At 37.4% G+C, this 27,316-nt stretch overlaps 1 protein-coding gene across 2 annotated transcripts in view; it reads right to left on the reverse strand.

The window, feature by feature from the left end:
- Positions 1-261: 261 nt before the first annotated feature.
- Positions 262-27,316, reverse strand: part of NDC80 (NDC80 kinetochore complex component) — a 47,885-nt gene continuing 20,830 nt past the window's right edge. For both annotated transcript variants that reach the window (XM_036245737.1, XM_036245739.1), the window contains exons 12-17: positions 25,251-25,403; positions 23,518-23,607; positions 12,489-12,581; positions 10,695-10,825; positions 8,815-8,917; positions 262-665 (exon numbers count right to left, since the gene is read on the reverse strand). In XM_036245737.1, the coding sequence (XP_036101630.1) occupies positions 528-665; positions 8,815-8,917; positions 10,695-10,825; positions 12,489-12,581; positions 23,518-23,607; positions 25,251-25,403 (708 nt within the window). In that variant the 3' untranslated portion in view covers positions 262-527. The remainder of the gene's footprint in view (positions 666-8,814; positions 8,918-10,694; positions 10,826-12,488; positions 12,582-23,517; positions 23,608-25,250; positions 25,404-27,316) is intronic.

The raw sequence follows: 27,316 nt of genomic DNA on the forward strand, positions 1-27,316 counted from the left end.
AGTTTATACCAGGGATTGGCAAACTTTTTCGTAAAAGGCCAGAACAGTATTTTCGACTTTGCAGGCCATAGGGTGGTCTATGTTGCACATACTAAACTCTGCTATTGTAGTATGAAAGCAGTCATAAATGATATGTCAATGAATAGATGTGACTGGATTTAGCTCACAGTTTGTTGCCTCTTGGTTTAGATCAAATACCTTTCAAACTATCTGAAGATAGGCAGAGAAATCAGGAAAACCCCTGCACTTCAATAACAACATTTTATTAACTTCGGTGCATAATATAACTTGTCCGCACATCTAAAGACAACAACCAACAAGTTTTCAAAATTTCAGGTTACACATACTTTAAGTTAATGAACTAGATTTGTAAAAGCTATAAAATATTTCACAGGCATGGGAAGATGTGATCATGAGACTTCATTATAAGAATGGGTATAGAATATTTTAGAGATTTTTCAAACCTACAAAGGACATCTCAAAATTTACACTGTTAAATTCTTGCTTAGATAATCAACAGTTTATCTTCATTCATCAGAAGACTTAATTAGAGCAGCTTTCTTCTTATACTTCTCTCCAATCTCTCTAATATTTCCCAAGAGATCTTCAGACACATGTTCTTCATACTCTCTATCAACTTTAGCAATCTGCTCCTCAAGGTGTTTCTAGTGGAAAAAATTAGCAATTGTTAATGTAAAAACATTAATTCTTTTAAAGTGTTTAATTGTCAAATTTACAGACAAGAGTATATCACTGTAAGAGAAGGAACACTCTAGTAATCCACTATGCAGGCCTGATTGTGCCCTTTCCTAATCATATCCCCTTCTTTTTCTCCCGAGAGATAACCACTCTCCTGAAAGCTTTTCTTTTCTTTATACTTTTACTGCACATGTGTGTGTGCGCACGTATCTCTAAACAATATAGGTAGTGGCTCCTTGTTTCAATTTTCATATTTATTGAATGATAGTAAATGTAACATTCTATGACTTATTTTTTCATCCTGTATTTTAAAAAAATGTGTTTATTATTTTTAGAGAGAGAGGAAGGAAGAAGAAGAAAGAGATAGAAACATTGATGTGAGAGAGAACCATTGATTGGCTACATTCTGCATGCCCCGTACTGGGGATTGAGTCTGTAACTTAGGCATGTGCCCTGACTGGGAATCAAACTGGTGAACTCTTGGTACATGGGTCAATGCTCAACCACTGAGCCACACTGGCTGGGCTCATCCTGTATTTTAAGATTCATTCATGTTAATGCATACAGCTATAGTTTGTTCATGTACTATTATACAGTGTTCTATTGAATAAATTTATTATTTACCTATTTTACTATTAATAAATTTTTGTTTGTACCCAGGCAGAGCACGCTGAATAGCAGCTTCTCTAAAGATGTCCATGTCCCAACCCCCAGAACCTGTGAATATGTTATCTTACATGGCAAAAGAAACTTTGCAGGTGTAAGTTAAGGATCTTGAGAAAAGATTATTCTGCATTATCCTGCTAGATCCAACACAGTTACAAAGGTCCTTGTAAAAGGGAATGAGCAGTGTGACAGAGACCTAAAAACAAAAGATAAGTCAGAGAGGATAGAAAGTGCTATACTATTGGCATTGAAGATAGGGAAGGGTCCACAAGCCAAGGACTATAGGTGGCCTCTAGAAAAACTGTAGACCAGAGGCCCATTTTAGACTTCTGACCACTAGAAGTGTAAGAAAATAAACTTGTGTTGCTTTAAGTATTTAAAACAATTTTTATTTTCTTTTTATTGATTTCAGAGAGGAAGAGAGAGGAAGAGATAGAAACATTAATGAGAGCCCTAGCTGGTTTTGCTCAGTGGTTAGAGCGTCGGCCTGCAGTCCAGAGAGACTCAGATTCGGTTCCTGCTAAGGGCATGTACCTTGGTTGCAGTTTGTCCTTATCCCTGGTAGGGTTGTGCGGGTGGCAGCTACTCGATGTGTCCCCTTCAGGTCGATGTTTCTCTCTCTCCCTCCCACTCTATCTGAACAAAAAATGGAAAAATGTCCTCGGGTGAGGTTAAAAAAAAAAAAAGAAACATTGATGAGAGAGAACATCAATTGGCAGCCTCCTGCATGCCTCCCACTGGGGGATCTGGCCCACAACCTGGGTATGTGCCCTGACCAGGAATCAAACCGGCGACTTCATGGTGCATGGATCGATGCTCAACCACTGAGCCACACCAACCGATCTGCTTTAAGTCTTTAAATTGATGACAATATGTTATGGCACCAATAGAAAACTAATACCCCAGGTTATTTATTTATTTTTTACTATTTCAAATATAATAAATACCATACTACATTCTAACAAATTAGGTGACTTACAACAACAGAAATGTATTCTCTCATAGTTCTGGAGGCTAGAAGTTTGAAATTAAGGTGTTGGCAGGGCTATGATCTCTCTGAAAGGTCTAGAGAAAAATCCTTCCTTGAATCTTCCCAGCTTCTGGCAGTTCCTGGTAGTCCTTAACCTCTTCTCAGCTACAACCAATTATCCTTATAAACTCCTTAGTTTGTAGCTATGTCACTATATTTGTCTCCATTTCCACATAGATACTTTATAAAATACCAGTCACTGGATTTCAGGCCTACCTGAAATCAGTATGACTGCATCTTACCTAATTATATCCACAAATTATATTTACAAATAAGGTCACATTATGAGATTTCAGATAGACATGTATTATTGGGGTATACACTATTTAATCCAGTACAGTGCTCTAGCAGTGTAAAAATTTAATGAAATACCTAGAGAGAAATTGCAGTTTTATTAGGGATTACAAAACTGTTCTCTAAAACTTTTAAAATATGTTTTTATTGAATTTTTTTTAGAGAGTGAGATAGAAACAACAATGTGAGAGAGAAACATCAATCAGCAGACTCCTACATGTGCCCTGCTGGGGATCAAGCCTACATTCTAGGCATGTGCCCTGACTGGGAATCATACCGGGACCTCTCAGTCCACAGGAGGATGCTCAATCCACTGAGCCACACTGGCTAGGCTGTTCTCTAAAACTTTAATATTAATTTACAACCCCAGCAATACAAATGAGAATTCCCATTTCTCCAATTCTTGCCTGCATTTAGTATTATTAAATTTTAATTTTTTGCCAATTTCTTGAGGGTGTGAAATGGTATACAGTTGTCCCTCGTCACTTCGTGCTTTGACTTTCGTGGCTTCACTCTATCATGTTTTTTTCAAATATATTCATTAAGAGAGACATGATCGAGACAGTGAAAATGATACAGTGTGCACTCGGTTGTCTGAGTCAATTATACACCCCTGTATTATAATGAAAATTAAAATTACTGTATGTATGGACTGTAGGCCTATGTATTCAAGCACCCCAGGAATCCTTCAATGCCAGGTGCAACCGCTAGAGTCTGGAACGAATTAACCGTGAAATACAAGGGACGACTGTATCTTTCATAAGTATATGGGCCACATTAGGTCTGTAAAATCCCCATTCATGTCTTTTGCCCACTTTTCTTATTTATTTTTCAGAGATTTTAAAATATGTCTGGATGTTAATTCTTCACCAGTTGTTTTAAAAAATATCTTCTATCATTTTGTGGCTTGTGTACTTTTTTTTTTTAAACTTATCTTTATTGTTGAATGTACTACAGATGTTCCTCATTTTCCCCCCATTGACTCCCTCCTCCCCATCCCCGCCCCCCTTCTGCCTTTCCCCACACTGTTGTCTGTGTCCATTGGTTATGCATATATACATATAAGTTCTTTGGTTTATTTCTTCCTAGCCCGCAATGCCCCTTCCCTTTAAGGTTTGTCAGTCTAACAACCAATTTGTACTTCTTAATCCCCTCACCTGTCTCACCCATTCCCCCAAGCCCCCTCCCATCTGGAAACCAACAAAATTTCTCCGTATCTATGAAAATGTTTCTGTTCTGCTTGTTCACTTTGTTTGTAGATTCAATTGTCGACACATGTATTCATTGCCATTTTGTTTGTTCACATTTTTTATCTTTTTCTTCAAAAAGACCCTTCAATATTTCACATAATAATGGTTTGGCTGTGATGAACTCCTTTAGATTTTCCTTGTTTGGGAAACTCTTTATATGGTCATCGATTCTAAATGACAGCTTTGCAGGATAAAGTAATCTTGGTTGTAGGTTCTTGCTTTTCATCACTCTGAATATTTCTTGTCATTCCCTTCTGGCCTGCAGTTTCTTTTGAGAAATCAGCTGACAGCCTAATGGGTACTCCCTTGTAGGTAACTAGCTGCCTTTCTCTTGCTGCTTTTAATATTCTCTCTTTGTCTTGAACCTTTTGCATTTTGATGATGATGTGCCTTGGTGTGGGCCTCTTGGGATTCATCTTGTTTGCGACGCTCTGTGCTTCCTGGACTAGTATGTCTGTTTCCTTCACCAAGTTAGGGACGTTTTCTGACATTATTGTTTCAAATAGGTTTTCGATTTCTTTTTCTCGGTCTTCTCCTTCTGGCACCCCCAAGGTGGGAATGTTGGCACACTTGAAGTTGTCCCAGATGTTCCTTACACTATCCTCATTTTTTTCTTTTTTCTTTTTGCTGTTCTGATTGGGTGCGCTTTGCCTCCTTATATTCCAGATCGATGGTTTGCTTCTTGGCTTTACCTACTCTACTATTGCATCTGTGTAAATTATTCTTTATTTCAGGTAGTGCCTCCTTCATTTCTGACTGGTCCTTCTTTATGCTCTTGAGGCCCTCACTAAGTTCACTGAGGTTCTCACTAAGTCCATTGAGCATCCTTATAAGCAGTGTTTTGAACTCAGCATCTGTTAGGTTGCTTATCTCCATTTTGCTTAGTTCTTTTCCTGGAGTTTTGTTCTCTTTCATTTGAGACCTGTTTCTTTGTCTTCTCATTTTGGCTGCCTCCCTGTGCTTGTTTCTATGTATTACTTAATGAGAAGTGTGGGGCTAGCTGAGACCAGATGATGCTTGTTTGAAAGAATTTAGGAAAACCTGAAGCAGTATCCAAGTCAGGCCAATCCAATGGTAAAGCAACTGGCAACAGCTTGGTTGGGCCTGAAAGTTGTGTGGGGCAGGACTCACCAGGGCAGGGCAAACAGTGCTAGCCAAGTTGCTGGAGTCCCAGATATGGCTGCAGTCTGCCGTCCCAGGGAAGGTGGTTCACCAAAGGAACAAAGGCCTCTGACAGCGTGTCTGTCCAGGAGAAAGCTGCCTCTCCAGCTCTTGCTCCAATGCCAAACAACTCAGTTCTTCCCCATATGACTCTGGTGCCTTTCAAGCTGCCTCCGCGACGCTGGAGGCTGAGGGTGCAAGTCTGAGTAAGTCCATGCGTGGGCCCTTTAAGAGGAGAGGCCTGGGACTCCAGCCACCTCAGCCTCAGTTCTCTCTGGTTTTTATAGCCAGAAGTAATGGGGACTTCTCTTCCTGGCACCGGAACCCTGAACTGGGCGCCTGGTGTGGGACAGGGACCTCTTAGTTCTCAGGGAGGACCTTCCCAGCCGAGGTATCCTTCTAATTTTTATCCGCCACACGTAGTGTGGGACCAGCCTGGTGCGCCTCTCCCCTCTCCTACCATTCTCGATGTGGCTTCTTCTTTAATTTCGTAGTTGTAGGACTTCCTTTCAGCTCGATTTCAGGCGGTTCTGAATGATGGTTGTTCTGTAGTTTAGTTGTAACTTTGATGTGGTTGTGGGAGGATGTGATACCACGTTCACCTATGCTGCTATCTTGACCGGAAGTCCTCTTTGTCTTTTGATGTAGAGATCTTAATTTTAAAAAAGCTGAATTTAATTGAGTAATTTATTTTTTTCCCCACTATTCTACAATATTACCTCCCTCATACATAAATTTCCTGTGTATCCTCATGAATCTGTTTCTGGTTTCTTAACCAGAGAGATTGGTTTGTATGTATCAATACTACAATGTGTTGGTTATTATAGCTTTATAATAATTTTTGGAACATCTAAACAGACAAAAGAGAAAAAAAAGATTTTGTGCCTCTCAGGGAGGTGTAGGAGTCCAGAACAGGAGTTAGCAATCTTTTCCTGTCAAGGGCCATGTAATAAATATTTTAGGCTTTGCAGGCCTAAAATATACCAGATGGTCTTTGTTGGACCTGCTGAGCCCTGGGGTTGTAGTACAAAAGCAGCCATAGATAGTACAGAAGTGAATGAAGTGGCTGCGTTCCAATAAAACTTTCTTCAGATCCAAATTCTTGTTTTCTCTAGTACAATTTCATTACTCATAAAATTTCTCCACATCAGGTTTTAATGATAATTGGTTAACTTTCTTTTTTTTTTTTCAATTTTCACCTGAATATTTTTCCATTTATCTTCAGAAAGAGTATGAGAAAGGGAGGGAGGGAGGAAGGGGTAGGGAGGAGAGTAGGGAGGAAGAAGAAGAAGGAGAGAGAGAGGTACATCAATGTGAGAGAGACACACTGATTGGTTGCCTCCCACATGATCCTGATCAGGGCTGGGGACGAACCACAATGGAGGTACGTTCCCCTGACCGGAATCAAACCTGCAACTCTTTGGTCCACAGGCTGATGCTCTAACCCCTGAGCCAAACTGGCCAGGACAATTGGTTAACGTTCTATGATCCTTCTATATTTGCTAATTGTAAATTTCGCATAGTGCAAAATAAGTGCTCAGCAAATGTTTGTTGAATTTGGTCTGATATTCTTGAACAACATTAAACTATACATAAAGTAATTAAAAGGTAATAGCAAGGGATTCCAAAATGGCAATAGAGTGAATGGAAGCTACACAGACCGTCTCCCAGGACCAAACTGGAATTACAACTAAAACACAGACAAATCGACGGGAAAAAGCAACAGAAAAGCAACTTGCAAGGATCATATAAACAGGGACACTGACTGGATCCTGGTAGGATTGCGGAGGCGCGAGAGGGGGGCTAAAGAAATGCTCAACATTACTAATCATCAGAGAGATGCAAATTAAAACAACAATGAGGTATCACCTCACACCTGTCAGAATGGCCGCCATCAACAAATCATCAAACAAGTGTTGGCGAGGGTGTGGAGAAAAGGGGACTCACTCTAGTACACTGCTGGTGGGAATGCAGACTGGTGCAGCCCCTATGAAAAACAATATAGTGTTACCTCAAAAAATTAAAAATTGAACTTCCATTTGACCCAGTGATCCCACTCTAGGAATATACCCTACGAAGCCTGAAACTCCAATCAGAAATAATATATGTACCCCCATGTTTGTAGCAGCACTATTTAAAACCGCTGAGATTTGGAAACAGCCCAAGTGTCCATCAGTAGACGAATGGATAAAAAAGCTGTGGTACATATACACAATGGAATACTATGCAGCTGTAAGAAAGAAAGATCTCTTATCCTTTGAGATAAGACCTGGAAAGTATTATCCTAAGTGAAACAAGCCAAGCAGAAAAAGACAAATGCCACATGATCTCACTTATTTATGGAATACAATAAACACAACAGTCTGAGGAATAGGGTAGACCAAGAAACATAGAAGTAGGGTACAGACTGACAACCCTCAGAAGAGAGGGTGGTGGGGGGAGGGAAGAGATAAACCACAGAACTTATATGCATGTATGCATAACCAATGGACATGGACAACAAAGCCTGGGATGGGGCGGAGGGGATGGGGAGAAGGGTGTCAATGGGGTAAAAAATAAGAAACATCTGTAACCAAAATTAAAAAAAAAAAAGGTAATAGCAATCTATTATTATAGTTTCAAATCTAATTTTATATTAACTGATTAAACGTTTATAGTTTTGGTTAGTTTTCACATAAATCTTTAGTGATACATTACTGCTAGATTAACAACACTAACATCAGATGAAAAGTTATCTATAATAGATAGAGGCACAAAGGATGTTTGCAAGTAGTCTAACCCTCTCATTTTACAGATGAAGAAAGTAAAGAACAAAAGAAGTAAATAATATAAACAAGCAGACTTTCTCAATCTAAGCCAACAATTGTATATTATGAAGGAGTAGTTCTCTTATGAACCTAGAATAAAACAATTATACACCATCCTTGGGAGAATGGGAAAGTAGTCACTCAAATCATTTTCTGGTCTGTAGTTGAAAAAGGATTCATTAAAGATTATAGAGCCACTAAATGGCTGAATTAGGAAAAGGGGGTAGATCCCAGGTTTTCTTAGTTTTTACTAGTAAGCAGTGATGAGGACTGGCAAGAAAGAAAGCAGGAGAGATGAGGGGAAGTAGGATAACATATGGTCTGCTTTCAATATATGGAAGCTTACTAATGTGATATACAGAGTCTTCTTTCCTTAAACCATTCACAACTGGAAATGTATCGCTTAATAAATTACCCAGGAATTTTGGAGTCTAGCAATTTATCTTAGTTTTTGAATTCTGTACAGCAGATTGGAGGAATAGTTTTATTATTAAACTTTCAAGTTATATGAAAGGTGAGCATAAGGTAAACTTCATGTTCCTGAAACATTTATTGTGTTTATATGAAATTAACAGATAGGAAAGATATTTGTCATAATATGGTCTTTCATCTAAATGAAATCTTAAATGTACTAAATGTTTTTATTATGTAGAACCAGGTATGGCACCACATTCTATACTGTTGATGTAATATCATTGTTTGTTGTTTATGTAATCAGATTACTTTATAAGATGCACAAGTGTCCCTTTACCACACCGCTAGACAGGATTCTTCTGATAAATCTATACTAGACCATATTTTTCATAGAAATTAAATTTATTAATTAATTTTTGTAGAAACAAAACAGAAATATATCGAAGTTTTACAAAGCTTTCTCAGAATGTAGAAAAGACATTCACACACGTACCTCCACAGACCCGACATGTGTAGCAACCATCTCTAAAAGACACTGCAAATTATTTCCCACTTTTCGTCTTTCTTCAGTTGTAGTCTGTACAACTAGTTGGTATCTGTAAAATAAAAACTCCTGTTTGAGTTGTCTAGGGAAAAAACTTAATATATCAGTTCTAGTTAGTTTACTTCTTCTTTTCATATTTAATAAAACCAGGCTGTGACTGGGATACATGCTGCGTGTTATATGTATAATTCATAGAGATCCAGTTTTAAACCATTAAAGCAGAAATAAAAACATTTTCAAAGATCCTTTGTAAGCAACAAAACCTCATTCTTGAACATACAAAGCTTGGGAGCAAATGGTCTTACCTGAGTCTCCAAAAGGATTATAAACTTAATTCTTGATCATGCATAATAGCATTTATAGTAAAAACTCCTCTTTACATATGATTTCAGAGGCAAGACATTATATACACTTGGATGAGAGAGGAGGAGTCTTATTTTTAGGCATTAAAATTCAAACTGGAAACAAAAACTGCAAACCAAAAAAAATCCTTCAACTGAGTTTCCTTTCTCTAGGCTACAAACAAGGAAATGAAAGAACTGTGATTTTCTTAAGGGCTGTACTTCCAACCTTAAAGTTATTTGAAGGCCATTTAAGACATAGAGAACCTGTGAATGAAATACTTTGTATATTGATTTTATAGAGGTTGCATGACAAAATTATAGCTACAAAGGCAGAATATTCTATAAGGAAGGAATGTCACTATTTTTAACTACAATTACATAGTGTGCCTAACATTTTCCTATGTAAGTTTTAAATAAGAAAAACCAATGGGGAAAGCTTGATGATGTATAATTTGAAAATTAACTTCTAAGAAATATAGCATAGTGTCCAGTCAGTTCTGCTATAATGCTTGTTTGGAAACATGTATTTGTTTCAACGGGATAAATTAGGTAGCAATTTGATCATAATGCAAATTTTACATTTGCTTATGCCAATTTCCTCCCTGAGAAACATTAGGTGAATGCAGACAACGGAACTCAGATTCGATGCAAAGGAATACATAAAACACAAAACACATAAGCATGCACCTCACAGGAGCGCTCCTTCAGTTCAATACATGTGTGATAAGCCACATGCATCCACATCTGGTATTACACCTTTTCATTTAATTTCAGATAACCCTCCTACTTCTCAATAATTCACAAGCTGCAACCCTTTGAATACCCATTTCCCCACACAAACTTCAGGTATTTTTAAGACAGAGTATAATATTTATCATAGTATTTATGTATTTCTTACATATTCAACATGTTTACAATTGTGTGAACATTTTCATTAGGTCTTTTGTTTGTGTTACCAACAGAGTTTTTGAGTATTGGGCCCAGATCACAATTTTCCTGTAAGTCTTGTGATTTTTACTGCAGATTTTGCATAGTGTAGTGAATATTATAAAGGCACATGTGGTACAGCAGACTTTATATAGTATAATCGTAGTTTATATATACCTAATTTCCAGAAACTATATCTTAAAAATATGAACTTATTGGTTTATTAAAGCTCAGTGAAATTTTATTAAAATGTACTAACAAATAGCCAAAGTTTTTTGAATTGATTTAAAATATTATGTTGTTTTGAGGGATTAAAAGCCATTTATTAATTAGATCTAAAAATGAAGGAGACCATAGCTATAGTAGCAGCAGAATGCATCTGTCTGGGGAAAGTATCCTCATATTACAAGCTATTCTTAAGTTCTATTCACCACTCCCTCAACCCCTAAATAGCTCTATAATACAGATTAAAGCAAATAAACATAGATCTTGTTCTACAGAAATGTTACATAATTAAATTGAAAATAAACATTATAAATCTTGGTGAGACGAACTTACTCCCTCTGAATAGAATCTAATTCATTCATGGCTTCACTGAGGCCCTCGTTAACAGCACTCTCCAACATGTGCTTGTGTTTCTCCAAGGACTCTAGCTCACTGGCACATTTGTTGTCCTCTTCCTCAGCTTCCTATTAGGATAAAATCATGAGTATGTACATATTTTGATACTCACATTCTATATACTTACTCCAGGTGGATTTTTAAAAATTTATGGAAAACATTTTAAAAAATCAGGCTGCATCATTTCTATTTTCAGGATGCTTACTGCTTTACATATACGAGATATTAAAATGCTCCTTTGGGAATCTTATACTATAAACAAAAATGTGACCTCAACAGCTCTGTATAAAAGTCATTCAGCAGTATTTTCAAATCTGTACTATAGGAAATTTTATAATACTCTAATTTAAATTTTTCCCATGAACATCAAAGATGCTTTATTACAAGTAAAAATGTAGATAATTTTCATGCTACCATTATTTCACACATTTAATTAATTAATTAATTAATTATTTTTATCCTCACCTGAGGACATTTTTCCATTTTTTGCCATTTTTTTGCTCAGATAGAGTGGGAGGGAAAGAGAGGAAGAGAGAAACATCGACGTGAAAGGGACACATCGAGAGGCTGACTCCCGCACCACCCAATCAGGGCCGGGGACAAACTGCAACCAAGGTACGTGCCCTTAGCGGGAACTGAGCCTGGGTCTCTCTGGACCGCAGGCCGATGCTCTCACCGCTGAGCAAACCAGCCAAGGCCACACATTTATTAATTATGTACAGGCAAAGTAGCCTACATTAATTAATTCTTAGGTTTCGCAAGATAAAATATAAGTCTTTCACTTAAGTGCTTTAAAGAAAGAACTCAAGTGTCATCATAGAGGACATATGAAAAAACAAAAATGATTACCAAATGCCTCATATTTCACACACAGGTAACATTACTGTAGTGTAGTTTCTAAAATTGTCACACTGCTTAAAAAAATGTACAAACCCTAAATATACCACAGGTCAAAAGAAACGTTTTCAATTCCTAACACTCTGTTGGTGTAACTAAGTAAAAAATATTGGTGTGGTTAAAATGTTCACATAAATTGTATAGGTGGTAATGAACAGAGTCATATAAATACTTCCCTAAGTAAAATGCTGGCCGGAAGGTGGGTTAGAGGTGGTGGGGAATGAATCTTATTATTTTACCTACATTCTAGATTTCATGTAAATGACCTATGAAATTTGGCCAGGATAGTCAGTTTATAATGACACTTTACATGGAATCATATATACAAAAGGCCTTATTGAAGTTTAAGCTGTAGGAATACTTAACACTAAATCTCCATAAAAAGGTAGAAGACATTATGTTTAAATATGTTTTAGTCTTTCAAGGATACTAAATCACATATGCAAGTATAAAACAATGAGTGAAAGAGTAAACATATTCTGTGGTGAAATAACCCAAGTCTAGAAACAGTCATTTAAAAGAATAAAATAAATAACTCCTTACAATAAACTCTGGAAGCGAAGACATAACTACAATACTTTTAAGCTCTCATATATGTTAGATAAATATTATATACTGTTTTTATATTAGTTATTAATAGTAAATATAAATTGTTTTTGCTCTCTCGTTTTCTTTAATCTACTTTAGTTACCTAGCTTTCCATTTGTGTTCACTTTCTGAGATATTAAAAAAAATATAGATTAAATATTTCAGTTTGATGTCAGAACAGGTGCTCAGTCAATTAATCATGACAAAGCATTGGCTAATCTATATAAACTGTGGCAAAGTTCTTACCTTAACTTTTTGTTGGTAAAGATCATCTAGCTTTTGAATTTCTTCTTTCAGAGTCCTCACACTTCTCCTGCTTTCTGTTATCATTGTACTTAACTTGGGGAATAAAACTTAGGGTGAGAAATGATAACTATACATAAAACAATTTTTAATAATATGTTACATAACTTTTATATTAACAATGAACTAACTAAACCATGTTATTTCTTCTAGTCCTTTTAGGCACTTACCTATTATTTGTCTTAAGAATTTATTATTTATTGTAGAATTGTATACCTGAAATCTGTATAACTTTATTAACCAATGTCACCCAATAAATACAAAACCAAAAGGAATTTATTATTTTCCAAAGAACAGTTAATTTCAAGGAAACTTGTAATTAATGTTTAAATGTAGTGGTATAGTAGGGCATTAATAAGAAATAAAAAATGTGGCTTTTCAGTAAAATAGGATTCCATTATCTGTTTTCCCACTAGTAGCTGAAAATGCTTTTAAGCTCTCATATATGTTAGATAAATATTATATACTGTTTTTATATTAGTTATTAATAGTAAATAAAAATTGTTTTTGCTCTCTAGTTTTCTTTAGACTTTATCTACTTTAGTTACCTAGCTTTCCATTTGTGTCCACTTTCTGAGATATTAAAAAAAATTATTCATATTGATTTTATTGGATAAGATTTGCGAATTGGTTACAGTCAATGCATTCTTCTAAAGAGTAATAATCAAATTTAATCTTGTGGTTTAAGATCTGTTGAAACTAAAACCCAAAAGAAGGTGTTTCTAAGGCTCATTTCCTATTGGTAAGTGTTGATATCAGTTGATATAGATAATGAATACAGAATGTTTTTCAGGTAGATTAGAGGAAAGTATTTCCTGCAGTAAACATAAATAGTAAAATGCATAAACTGACATCTTTTTTAAAAAGGATAATTCTACATATACATAAAATTTAAAAAATTATATTTACATATATATGTACATGTTTTGGGAAAAATTTTGCGAGCTACTGTTATTTAGCAAAAGATAGGATGATAAAATGACTACACCTGTTAAAGAAACTTGTACATACTTCTCATTCAATAATCAAATGTCTCCCATAAAAGACATCTTTCCTATTTTACAAGTGAGAAGAGTAGGCTGGAAAGAATGCTATTTACTCAAGATCATTCAACGAGCATACGCTCAGAACTCAAACCTGGATGTTCTAACTACGAGGAATTTTTCTGTACCACCTGCCTTTTCAATTATTTTAAAGACTAGAGTTACTGAAGCTATGAACTTTGCTTCCAACCTAAAGATATTTTATTTCTGAAGTAATTACTAAGTTAATCTAGTTGTTTCATAAAACTCACCTGCAATAAAACCGATGGACACTCACCATAACTTCCACCGGGCTCTCATGGGTGATCAAAATCATGTTTATTTATCTCTGAGGAGTTTCTATTTTTCATGTCAGCTTTACTAAAGTTTCATCAATTAATTAAACATTTCCCCACAAAATTACCAAAATACACATTTCCATTGTGGTAAACAGGAAAAATCAAAGAAAATAACAATCAGCAACAATAATTTTGCAACTAAAATGAACCACTACGAATATTTGGCATACTTCCTCTAGTCTTTCATTCAATAAAGAGCTCTAAAGTTGCTTCTAAGATAGACTGGAAGCTACTAGGAGACTGGAATTCCATCACTTCTTGCCTCTAAACAACCAAGACACTATATAAGACCTTCCTTTCTTTCCAGTCAGCTTCAGAATACAGGACCCTCATTTTCCTCATGAAGAGAAGTAAGATTCCAACTTTTCCCTGGATTCTATGATTTCATATTTCTTCATGGACTACATTCATATCCATCAATCCCTTTTGCTCTTAATTTTTAAAAATTTTACCCTTGAATTCCTTCTCATCTTTAAAACCAAACCCTCTCCCCCATAAATTACCACAACATAAAACCACAAAAGACAAAACCTTTCCCATGTACCACTTTCTAACTACTGTTTCATCTCCTTTCCTTAGACACAAACATTTATAACAGTCTAATTTGCAGTAGTCTACAAGGACTAGCCTATTCATACTAGAGTATCTTTCATCTTCTACTACTTAAACTTCAAGCCATAGTAATATGTTTTCTGGATGGTCTGCTTTTGCAAATATCACTAGTAACTATCTTAATTGCTAAAGCCACAGAGCAACTTTCAGACTTAATCTTATTTGACATCTGAGTAACAGCTGAATAATTCCTTCTGAAATCCCCTTGCTTGGTTTTTAAGACCATGTAAACTCCTGGTTTCCTCTCTAAGTTTTGGGAGGTCCTTCTAGTTCTTCCTCACAAGTTTCTCTTTCCTTTTTTTTTTAAATTTTTTTTTACAGAGTGGAAAGGAGAGGGAGAAAGAGATAGAAACATCAATGAGAGAGAACATTGATTGGCCGCCTCCTGCATGACCTCCACTGGGGATTGGGCCCACCACCTGGGCATGTGTCCTAACTGGGAATTGAACCTGCGACCTCTTGGTGCATGGGTCGATGCTCAACCACTGAGCCACACCCGCCGGACACAAGTTTCTTTTTCCTAATTGTACTTTGATGTAGATGTTCTCCCAGGATTCTGATCTCGGTTATATTCTGATTTTCCTCACTTGGAAGAGTGACATCTCATTCTCATAACTGGGAGCTCTTGCTTTATTTAGCTGCATAGTAAGAAATATCTATCTATATCTATATATGTCCAAACTCCAACTGTCTATTGGACATTCTTCACTTTAGTGTCTCGGATACCTGAAACTCAGCATATCTCAGCCTGAAATTTTCTCTTCCTTACCCTTCTATTCTTTTCAAGGTTCTAGAACATCACCACTGACAAAGATTCTTTCCTTGACAAGACTGTGCTCTTCTGAACTCTCTTAACTGATTTTGGGGCTTCATGTTTGTCTCTGTACTGTCCAATTTTAGCAAGAATTTTAACCAGGATCCCTATATATATATCTCTCTCCTCAATATCTGATCAGGTCCCTCATACTCCATGTCCCACATTCCCCTTCCCCTGTGATGTTCTTACTACCTTCAGTAAGAATTGTTAGGTTGGTTTAGCCAGAATTCCCCTTAACCCTGAGTTTGCTCTCAGTAATTTTCTATCTCACTCTGCTCCTTGGCTATAAATTCACCCCTTTGTTGTATTTAAAGTTGAATTCAATCTCTCTTGCCTGCTACAAAATCACATTGCAATAGCTTGCCTACCACCCACTGAATAAAGTCTGCCTTCCTATCTGTTTTTAAAAAATTAATTTTTTTTGTTAATCCTCACCCAAGGGCATTTTCCCTTTGATTTTTAGAGAGAGTGGAAGGGATGGGTGGGAAAGAAAAATGGAGAGATAGAAACATCCATGTGAGAGAGATACATCGATTGGCTGCCTCCTGCATGGCCCCTACTTGGGACTGAGCCCGCAACCCAGGCATGTGCCCTGACCAGGAATTGAACTGGACCTCAGTCCATGGGCCAATGCTCAATCCACTGAGCCACACGGACCAGGCATAATCGGTTTAATTTTCTTCTTTTGTGATGTCTTCATCAGGTTGTGATATGAGGGTTTTATTAGTATTAGAAATAACATTTTATAAAGATTTTTGTTTACATTGTATTACTTCATAATTCAAATAATTCCCTCTATTTTTATAGCATAGCCTTTTCTCATTTGTATTTTCCTGTGTTTTTTTTTTTTTTCCCCGTAAATTATTTGGCAATTATTTTAAAGTACTTTTCAGATTGATTTATGTTGCTATTCTAATTTAATACTTTCAGTTTAAACTGTACTATTTCAAATTGCTCTTTTACCTTATGCCCTCTTAAATCGGTTAAATAGACTGTCAAATTGAAAAAAAGTTTTGGTCTTTAGTCTCTGAAGTATATCACTTTTCTTTTTTTCTCCAGTTTTATTGAGATATAATTAACATACAACCTTGTATAGGTTTAGGGTGTACAACACAATGATTTGATATATGTATATATTGTGAAATGATTAATCAGCACAGTAAGTTTAGTTAGGATCACTTCTTTCTTGAAAAGTCTTTCCTAGTTTGGTTTTTACAGCACATTCTTTTTTTCTGATTGCTCTCCAACTATTTTATCCACTTCCTCTATGTGTTTTTCTCAGAATCTTCTTTTTCCAATCCCTTAAGTGTTGTTCTTTCTCAAGATTCAATCCTCTGCCACTTTCCTGTACAAAGGCTCTCTAAGAAATACCACTCCCATATTCAACACATATATATCAAAGATTCTGAAATCTGTATTTTTGGACCCAGTCTTTCTCTTATATTCTGAATCTACTGCTTCAACTTCCTTTTGGATGCCCACATTCCATAGACCGAAAGCTCAACATCTCTAGCACTATCTGGGCCAACGTTGCACTCATTTTTCTTCCTCTAGGTTGCCCATACTAGAAAAATGAAAGTCAATGCTGATATTTCTCTCTCTCCTAGGGTTTACATAGCCATAAAATGGCTGGGTTCTACCTTCTTAACATTTCCTAAACCTGTCCCCTTCCTTCTATTTCTACTACAATACGTTAAACTCTTAACAATTTTAGTTGCTTCCCCTCTAATTCACTTTTTTCTATGCCCAAATGAGTTTGCAAAAATACAAATATGATTAGCATAACTGCACATCAGTCTTTTTCTCTAAATAGGAATTTATATTTCATTTTAACTTCAATTCTCTTTCTTTGGAACATTAGCCTATAGAAAGCATCTTATAATCCAATCCCGACCTACCTGTTTTCCTGCCTATAGCCTTTTAAAAGTTTCATGTAAATTTGAAAGATGTTTCAATCATGAGTTTCCTACTGCTTGGACTTCACACCTTTTCAAAAATCTCTAGGTTTGGTGCCCACCCCAACAAAAGAGAGAAATCAAACTAAAGCAGGCTACAAAAGATTTCACCTTTTTTTTTAATCCTCTCCTGAGGATACTTTTCCATTTATCTTCAGACAGAGTGGGAAGGAGAAAAGGAGAGAGGGAGATCGTGGGGGGTGGGGGTGGAGAAGGAACGAAGGAGGGAGGGGGGGGAGGAGAGAGGGAGAGAAAGGGGGGATAGGAAGACAGAGAGAGAAACATCGATGTGAGAAAGACACATTGATTGGTTGCCTCCTGCATGACCCCAACCAGGGCCGGGACAGAACCCCAACCAAGGTACGTGCTCTTGACTGGAATCAAATCCTTGACTCTTTGGTCTGTGGGCTGACACTCTAACTGCTGAGCCAAATCAGCCAGGGCAAGAAGACTTCATCTTAAACAACCATCACCCTATGAAACATCTGTTAAAGCAGTCCTATTTCCTCATCTTTTTTACATACTGGAATGTTACAGAAACCCCAACTTATAACAATAGTATCACAAAACTCCTCACTTACATGTTATACATTTTTCTGTTTTGTTTTTTTTTAGTGGAAAAATTCTTTCCAATACAAAGTACACCTTGATAAAATTTGTTAACCTTAAAAAAAGTGGCTTGCTTGCATCTGTGAAACACCACAGGTTTTATTTCCAGATGATAAAAATAAACAAGTTTCTATTCTGAGAAAAAAGATAGGATTTCTTTTATAAGTAGTTCCCCCTTATATATGTGGGATAAGCTCTATGATCCCCCGTGGATCGCTGAAACCACAAGTGGTAATGAACCCTCCATATATTTACTTGAATACAATCACTGCAATGCTACAACAGTTGATTTGATATCTGAGATGGCTACTAAATGACTAAATAGATGAGTACTTTATCAAGTGTGGATAGGCAAACTCAAATTTAAATGTCTATGAGTTTCAAAAAGTAGTTTTCAGAAGTTCCTGCTTCTGAGATATACCAGTATCCCTGAGAGAGAACTGTTATATTTAACATCCTGGGTGGAATGGAGCAAGATGTCTGGAAATTTCATCATGCACCTCAGAACAGAGTGTAATTTAAAATTTATAAATTGGTTTATTTCTGGAATTTTCAATTTAATATTTCTGGACTGCATTTGACCATGGGTTACTAAAACTGTAGAGAGTGAAACTGTGGACAGGAGTGGGGACAAATGTATCTTGAAATCTGTTAGCCAGAAAACAACAGTTCTTACAGAGCTGAATTAACTAGGGTTTTCCTTTAACTTTTTTTTTTTTTTTTTAACCCTCACCTAAGGATATTTTTCCATTTATCTTCAGATAGAGTGGGAGGGAGCGAGGGAGAGGAAGAGCAAGAGAGAGACATCAATGTGAGAGAGACACATCAATTGGCTGCCTCCTGCAAGACCCCGACCAGGGGACTGAACTGCAACCGAGGTACCTGCCGTTGACCAGAATCAAACCCAAGATTCTTTGGTCCGAGGGCTGACACACTCAGTGCTGAGCCAAAGTGACCAGGGCCCTTTAATTGTTTAGTGTCATATTAACAATACCTTTTGTTTACATTTGAGTAGCATCTTAACTTTTCTTTATCAACTATAAGAATGCTCATTCTAAAGGTTATTAAATATAACAGTTCTCTCTCAGGGATACTGGTATATCTCAGAAGCAGGAACTTCTGAAAACTACTTTTTGAAACTCATAGACATTTAAATTTGAGTTTGCCTGAATCTCTTCATCCACAATAAAAAATTTGGTAAAAAGAAAGTTCTTAACCTATCAGAGCTAGCTGGCTTTTAACCCCAAATGATACATACCTACCTTTTTTTTTTTATCCTCACCAGAGGACATTTTTTCATTTATCTTCAGACATAGTGGGGGGGGGGGGGGGAGTAAGAAACATCAATGTGAGTGAGACACATTGACTGGTTGCCACCCACACGACCCCAACAGGGTCGGGGACAAATTGTAACCGAGGTACGTGCCCTTAGTGGGAACTGAACCCGGAACTCTCTGGTCTGCGGGCCAATGCTTTAACCACTGAGCCAAACTGGCCAGGGCAATACATGCCTACTTTTAAGGTAACCACCTCAAATCCATTTTAGGATAAAGATGAATATTATTAAATTAAAGAAAGCAATTCTCCATTAAAAACAAAGGGAAATCTATATGAAACCAAAAAAGAAACCCAAAAAGCCACAGCAATCTTGAAAAAGGACAAAGTAGGAGGGTTCACAATGCTAGATATCAGGTTATACTGCATAGCCATTGTAATCAAAACAGCCTGGTACTGGCATGAGAACAGGCATATAGATCAATGGAACAGAACAGAGAACCCGGAAATTGACCCAAGACATTATGCTCAATTAATATTTGACAAAGGTGGCAAGAGCATACTATGGAGTAAGGACAGCCTCTTTAATACATGGTGCTGGGAAAATTGGACAGCTACATGCAAACAATGAAGCTAGACCACCAACTTATACCATACACAAGAATAAACTCAAAATGGGTAAAAGACTTAGTGACTTGTGAATCCATAAAAATCCTAAACAAAATGTAGGCAACAAAATTTCAGACATCATACACAGCAGAATTTTCACTGATACAATGCCTAAGGCAAGAGAAACAAAGGAAAAAATTAATAAATGGGACTATATCAAACTAAAAAGTTTGTGCACAGCAAAAGAAACAAGCATCAAAATGGAAAGGGAATTCACTATATGGGAGAGCATTAATTGCCAATGATACATCAGATAAGGGGTTAATTTCTAAAATATACAGAGTGCTCATACAACTCAACAAAAGGAAGACAAATAACCCAATTAAAAAATGGGCAGAGGACTTAAATAGACACCTCTCCAAAAAGGACATACAAATAGCCAAGAGACATAAAAAAAATGCTCAATTTCACTAATCATCAGAGACATGCAAATTAAAACGACTATGAGGTAGCACCTCACACCTGCCAAAATGATTGCCATCAACAAATTATCAAACAAGTGCTGGTAAAGATGGGAAGAAAAGGGGACTCTAGTACACTGCTGGTGGGAATGCAGACTCTATGGAAAACAATATGGTGTTTCCTCAAAAAATTAAAAATTGAATTGCATTTGACCCAGTGATCCCACTTCTGGAAATATATCCTAAGAAGCCTGAAACACCAATCAGAAAGAATATACGTACTCCTATGTTCATAGCAGTGCTATTTACAATTGCTAAGATCTGGAAACAGCCCAAGTGTCCATCAATCAGTAGATGAGTAGATAAAAAAGCTGTGGCACATATACACAATGGAACACTATACAGCTGTAAGTAAGAGAGATCTTTTTTCCTTTGAGATGACATGGAGGCACCTGGAGAGCATTATGCTAAGCGAAATAAGTCAATTAGAGAAAGACAAATACCACATGATCTCACTTATTTGTGGAATATAATGATCAAAATAAGCTGATGAACAAAATAGACCCAGAGTCATAGAAAGGAGTATAGTTCTGATGACAAAACTCAGAGGTGGAGAGTGGGAGGTGGAATGGATAAACCAAAGAACTTATATGTATGTATGCATAACCAATGGACATAGACAACAATACTTGAGAAGGGGAGTATGTAGTGGGGAGAAAGGAGAAACATCTGTAACAAAAATAAATTAATAAAAATGAAAAAAAAAACACAACAAAAGGAAATCTACTCGGTTACGTATATCCCTTCCTTATCAATGATATGTGAAGTCTAGGATGTTTAAGTTACTTAAAAAAAAAATTACTTCAAATGTTTCTAAGTCATGGGTATTCCCAACTCTCATTTTTCATATTTTATTAAAAATTAATTCCTTAGCAATTAGAAACCACATATCACATGTAATTTTAAGTTAAAAAATATTGTTTTTGGACGACTTCCAGTCAAGATGGTGGCGTAGGTAAACGCGGTATCGCGTCCTCCCACAACCACATCAAAGTTACAACTAAACTACAGAACAACCATCATTCAAAACCGCCTGAAATCAAGCTGAATGGAAGTCGTACAACTACGGAACTAAGGAAAAAAAAAAAAAGCAGCTACATCCAGACCGGTAGGAGGGGCGGCGGCGCGAGGGGGGGCGGCGGCGCAGCGGGGAGCGCGCAGCGGGGAGACAGGCTGGTCCCACACCCAAGCGTGGTGGATAAAAATCAGGAGGATCCCGCGGCTGGGAAGGTCCTTCCTGAGGACTGAGGGGTCCCTGTCCCACACCAGGTGCCCCGCTCAGGGTTCCAGTGCCAGGAAGAGAAGTCCCCATAACTTCTGGCTGGAAAAACCAGCGGGAACTGAGGCTCAGGGAAGCTGAAGCAGCTGGAGCCCCAGGCAGCTCCCTAAAGGGCCGGCGCACGGACTTATCGGACTCTCTCCCTCTAAGCTCGGAGGGGAGGCAGCTCGAGGGGCACCAGAGACACACAGGGAAGAACTGAGCTGTTTGGCACTGGAGCGAGAGCTGGAGAGGGGGCTTCCTTGGGGACAAACGTGCTGTCAGAGGCCTTTGTTCCTTTGGTGAGCCCTTCCCGGGGGCGGCAGACAGAAGCCATATCTGGGACTCCAGCAACCTGGCTCACACTCGTAGCCCCGCCCTGCTGACTCCCTGAGGCCCCGCCCCGCCCCACACAACTTCAACAAGCTGTTGCCACTTGCTTAACCATAGGATTGGCCGGTCTTGGATCCTGCTTCAGGTTTTTCCTAAATTCTTTCAAACGAGCAGCACCGGGTCTCAGTGAGCCCCATACCTCTCATTAAGTAATACACAGAAACAAACACAGGGAGGCAGCCAAAATGAGGATACAAAGAAACAGGTCCCAAATGAAAGAACAGAACAAAACCCCAATAAAAGAACTAAGCGAAAGGGAGATAAGCAACCTAACAGATACTGAGTTCAAAATACTGCTTATAAGGATGCTCAATGAACTTAGTGAGAACCTCAGTGAACTTAGGGAGGGCATCAAGAGCATAAAAAAGGACCAGTTAGAAATCATGGATACACAGTTAGAAATAAAGGAGGCATTAACTGAAATAAAGAATAATTTACACAGCTTCAATAATAGAGTATGTAGATCCAAGGAGCAAACCATCGATTTGGAATATAAGGAAGCAAAAAATCCCCAATCAGAAGAGCAAAAAGAAAAAAGAATCCAAAAAAATGAGGATAGAGTAAGGAGCCTCTGGGATAACTTCAAGCGTGCCAACATTCGCATCTTGGGGGTGCCCGAAGGAGAAGAGAGAGAACAAGAAATTGAAAACCTGTTTGAAACAATAATGGCAGAAAACTTTCCTAACTTGGTGAAGGAAACAGACATACAAGTCCAGGAAGCACAGAGAGTCCCAAACAAGATGAACCCCAAGAGGCCCACACCAAGACACATCATCATCAAAATGAAAAGGTTCAAGACAAAGAGAGAATATTAAAAGCAGCAAGAGAAAGGCAGCTAGTTACCTACAAGGGAGTTCCCATAAGGCTGTCAGCTGATTTCTCAAAGGAAACTTTGCAGGCCAGAAGGGAGTGGCAAGAAATATTCAGAGTGATGAAAACCAAGAACCTACAACCAAAATTACTCTATCCTGCAAAGCTGTCATTTAGAATCGATGGACATACAAAAACGTTCCCAGACAAGAAAAAGTTAAAGGAGTTCATCACCACCAAACCGTTATTATATGAAATGATGAAGGGTCTTTTTGAAGAAAAAGATAAAATGTATGAACAAACAAAATGGCAATGAATACATATCTATCAACAATGGAATCTACAAACAAAATGAACAGGCAGAACAGAAACATTCTCATAGATACAGAGAACATTTTGTTGGTTGCCAGATGGGAGGGGGATTGGGGGAATGGGTGAAAAAGGTGAAGGGATTAAGAAGCACAAACTCATTGCTAGTCTGACAAACCTCAAAGGGAAAAGGGTTTGAGGGTGGGGTGGGTGGGAAGAAATAAACCAAAGAACTTATATGCATAACCAATGGACACAGACAATAGTGTGGGAAAAGGTGGGAGGGGGGCGGGAGTGGGGAGGAGGGGGTCAATGGGGGAAAAATGTGGAACATCTGTAATACATTTTACATCCAACAATAAAGATTTGGAAAAAAAAAAAATATATTGTTTTTGCTTTTAATGACTATGTTTTGTTACTTACCTGTTCTAAAGTATCATCTAACCCCATTTTTTTATTTAGAGCTTTATTACTTTCTTCTTCAGTTTGGTTCAAGAGTTCCTTGAGTGGTACCTATAAAATACACAGGAATGTGGGTTATATATGGCATATGTAATTACAGAGTTTCTCTCATGAGGCATCTACACAATGTGATAGGAGGAACTACTTTTGAAAAATAGTAAATCTGTAATTTATTTTTTATCCTCACCTGAGGACATTTTTTTGCATTTATCTTCAGACAGAGAGGGGGGAGGGGGGGAGAAACATCAAGAGGATGCCAGCCATATGACTCCAACCGGGGCCGGGGAACAAACTGCAATGGAGGTATGTGCCCTGAGCGGGAATCGAACCTGGGACTCTCGGGTCCGCAGGCCGACGCTCTAACTGCCAAACCGGCCAGGGCGATATATATATTTTTAATCCTCACCCCAGGACATTTTTTTTTTGCATGTATCTTCAGATAGAGCAGGAGGGAGAGAGAGAAGAAGAAGAGAGAGAGAGAAACATTGATGTGAGAGAGACACATCGACTGGCTGCCACCCATACGACCTCAACCGGGGCTGGGGACAAATTGCAACCGAAACATGTGCCCTTAGCAGGAACCAAACCTGGGACTGTCTGGTTTGCGGGCTGATGCTGTAACTGCTGAACCAAACTGGCCAGGGCAAATCTGTGATATTTTGAATCTAAACACACCATCAATAAGAATATTTAATTAAAAAAAAATCCTCACCTGAGGATATTTTTCTACTTATCTTGAGATAGAGTGGGAGGAGGGAGGGAGAGAGAGGGAGAGAGAGGAAGAGAGATGGAGAGAGAGAGCCACACATCGATGTGAGAGGGATGCATCGACTGGCTGCATCCTGCATGACCCAGACCAAGGCCGGGAACTAACTGCAACCGAGGTACATGCCCTTGACCAGAATCGAATTCAAGATGGGTCTTCAGGCTCATGCTCTAACCACTGCTCAGCCAGGGCTAAAATTAATTTTTAATGTAATTTCTATAGCTATAAAATATTACTTGCTTTTGGTTTCGAATACATGCAAAACTCTAGATTTACTTATCTATTCTGGAAATCCACTGTTATAAACTTTGTTTAATGCAATCTTGGAAACAATTTGTATGTTTTATGCTATATTCTCCAGATGTATCATTTTCTCTTAATTCTTTTTAACTGTTTAGTCTTACAGTTATCTGCTTGTATTTCATTTCTTCTCTTTTTTTGTTACTCATTGTAACTCTATTGTAGTAGCAAAGACTAGAGTGGGGACTGATTGAATAAACCACAAGATGGAAGATTGAGGCTGCCAAAGAAACAAGGAACATCTCAACATACTATTGTAGAGAGATCATTGGGGTAGGTTGTTCTTGAATAAAGCAAGCTGAGTGTCCAGAATAGATAATTTTATTTTGTTAACCCTCACCTGAGATATTTTTCCATTGATTTTTTAGAGAAATTGGAAGGGAGGGAAAGAGGGAGAGAGACTTTGGTTGGTTGCCACCCTGACTGGGAATGGGGTCAAACCTGCAGCCAGGTATGTGCCCTTGATCAGAATTGAAACCGCGATTCACTGGTCCACGGGCCGATGCTCTAACCGGTGAGCCAAACTGGCCAGGGCAGACATGCTGAAGTTTAAACTTTTACTTATAGACATACGAACCAGCCAGTAATCATATAATCTGAAAATCGCTGAAGTACTCATGTTACTTACATAAACTTGAGCTCTGTATTTGACAAGGCAGTTGGCACCAGCTTCAGGATTAAACTTAATTTCAAAGTCATAACCTTTGGAATTCTCAGCACCCTTAGGGATAAGTTTTAATTTTCTAGCCAACTTGTGATACTCTGCTAATTGTGTTTCAATCTATAAGACAAGAACACAAAAAGAAATGTTAAAAAAAAAGTCAAACAGCTCTATTCCAAATGGTTTCAATCAGAATTTCTGTAGTTTCACACAAAATTATATTGTCTATGTTTTTAGTAGTTTAATGATTTACTGTTTTTATTAGTAAGGCTGGTTGTTTTAAAATACAAAAAATAAAAATATTTATTCACACTAAATTTGTATGGTAACTATAAGACTATTATTAGTAAGCAATATACTACTGTTCTTCCATTTATCTGACAAATAGTTTGGGATAAGAGTCCACATTGAGGTATTAATGCTAATTCACCGCCCCTCCTTTCCAAAACCAATAAGTAGAGCAAACATGATGAAAAAAATATGATGCAGATTAAACTTAGGTACATATATCATAGTAAAATTACCAAAAGATAATATCTTGCCAATATTTTGTTATGGATTTTCATTTCTGTGACATATATTTGTTCATCACCACTACTTGAATATAATAAGCTCCATGAAAGCAGCTGAATCCCCAGCACCTAGAATAGTACTTGGCATATAGTAGTCACTTAATGTTTGATTAAAGAAATGAATCTGCAGAGTTAAAGCAATTTATTTCCATACTTCTCCCTCCATTTAATACACACTTAGTTTCTCATTGCTGTTACCCATCTATAAAAATGAATACTTTAAGTGAAAGAATGAAATGGCAAAAGCACTCATTGGAACTTGCTTAAATAATCTACCATTTCCAAAAATTTACTAGCTCTACTTATTTATTAAATTAAAGATTTCTTCTTAATGAATCAGGAAATCATCTTAACTACTATAATTTGTTATATAGTAGCTTTCTAGGGACCACTAAGGTATGTAGGTCTATTTGTCCTTATACTAAATGTTACTAGGGGTAGTTTCTTCTGTTGTTCACTAGCATTTTATTTAATGAAAACAGCTTTCACAAGCCCATGTACTTCATCACGCCAAACTTCAGGGAGAGCAATATGTGGTACATGTGTCTCTACTTTCTTCTTCCCACAACCAATTCAGACAGTGAAAACCAATCAACTGTTTCCTGATTAGTCCAGATGCACTCTCAATGTCTATGTCAACAAAGAGCTCCAGAAGGCTACCAACAGTCAGAGGTGGCATGGAGAATAAAAATTAGTCCAGGAAAAAAAAAAAAAGAAAATATTTATAATGAATGTTTGCATTCTGCAACTATTCTATACTATCTCTCTTACCCAGTAACCAAGGGCTTTGTTCCCAGTTGCCCATGGCCCTACTTTGACTCCTCATTAGGCCACTGCTTACCTACTTCCCAGATAATTTTCTTCTTTTAGCCTAGTCCTCCAAATCAAAAGTAGCATTCTGTATAGTAGAGATAGTTTTAGCTAGTTAAACTCCGAGTTTACCTAGTCCAGAGACATTCCTAACTTCCCCCTTCCCACACAGTGCTTAAGAGGGAAAATGTATTCATTAATAACTGTTAAAGTAACTCATTTCAGATTCACCAAGCTAATCTAACTACACTTCATTTTATAAATGAGGAAACTGACAGGTTAGATGACACACTGAAGTGACACAGGCATGAGGTAGCAAATCCATGGCTAAAACACAGGTTTACCAAATTCCAGCTTTAAAAATTTTAGGGTTTTCCACCACAGGCTATTTCTTGTAAATGCATATTTTCCTCCTTAATACACAAAGACAGAGATAACCTAGAAGGTTAGGAGGATGAGGGAATACAGATGGTTAAGGCAAAGCAAAAATATGGTCAAACAGGGTCAAAAACGGAGGTAATGCTTATTTCTCATAATAAACTGTCTATTCCAGATTAAGAATTACATATATAGGAGTTAAAATACAGATTTTAAATAGTGTACCTGTTAAGAAACTGATTAAAAAACTGTTTGTATTATATCTATAATGTA

The sequence above is a fragment of the Molossus molossus genome, unplaced genomic scaffold (assembly GCF_014108415.1).
Source record: "Molossus molossus isolate mMolMol1 unplaced genomic scaffold, mMolMol1.p scaffold_m16_p_6, whole genome shotgun sequence".
In the NCBI taxonomy this organism is placed as follows: Eukaryota; Metazoa; Chordata; class Mammalia; order Chiroptera; family Molossidae; genus Molossus; species Molossus molossus.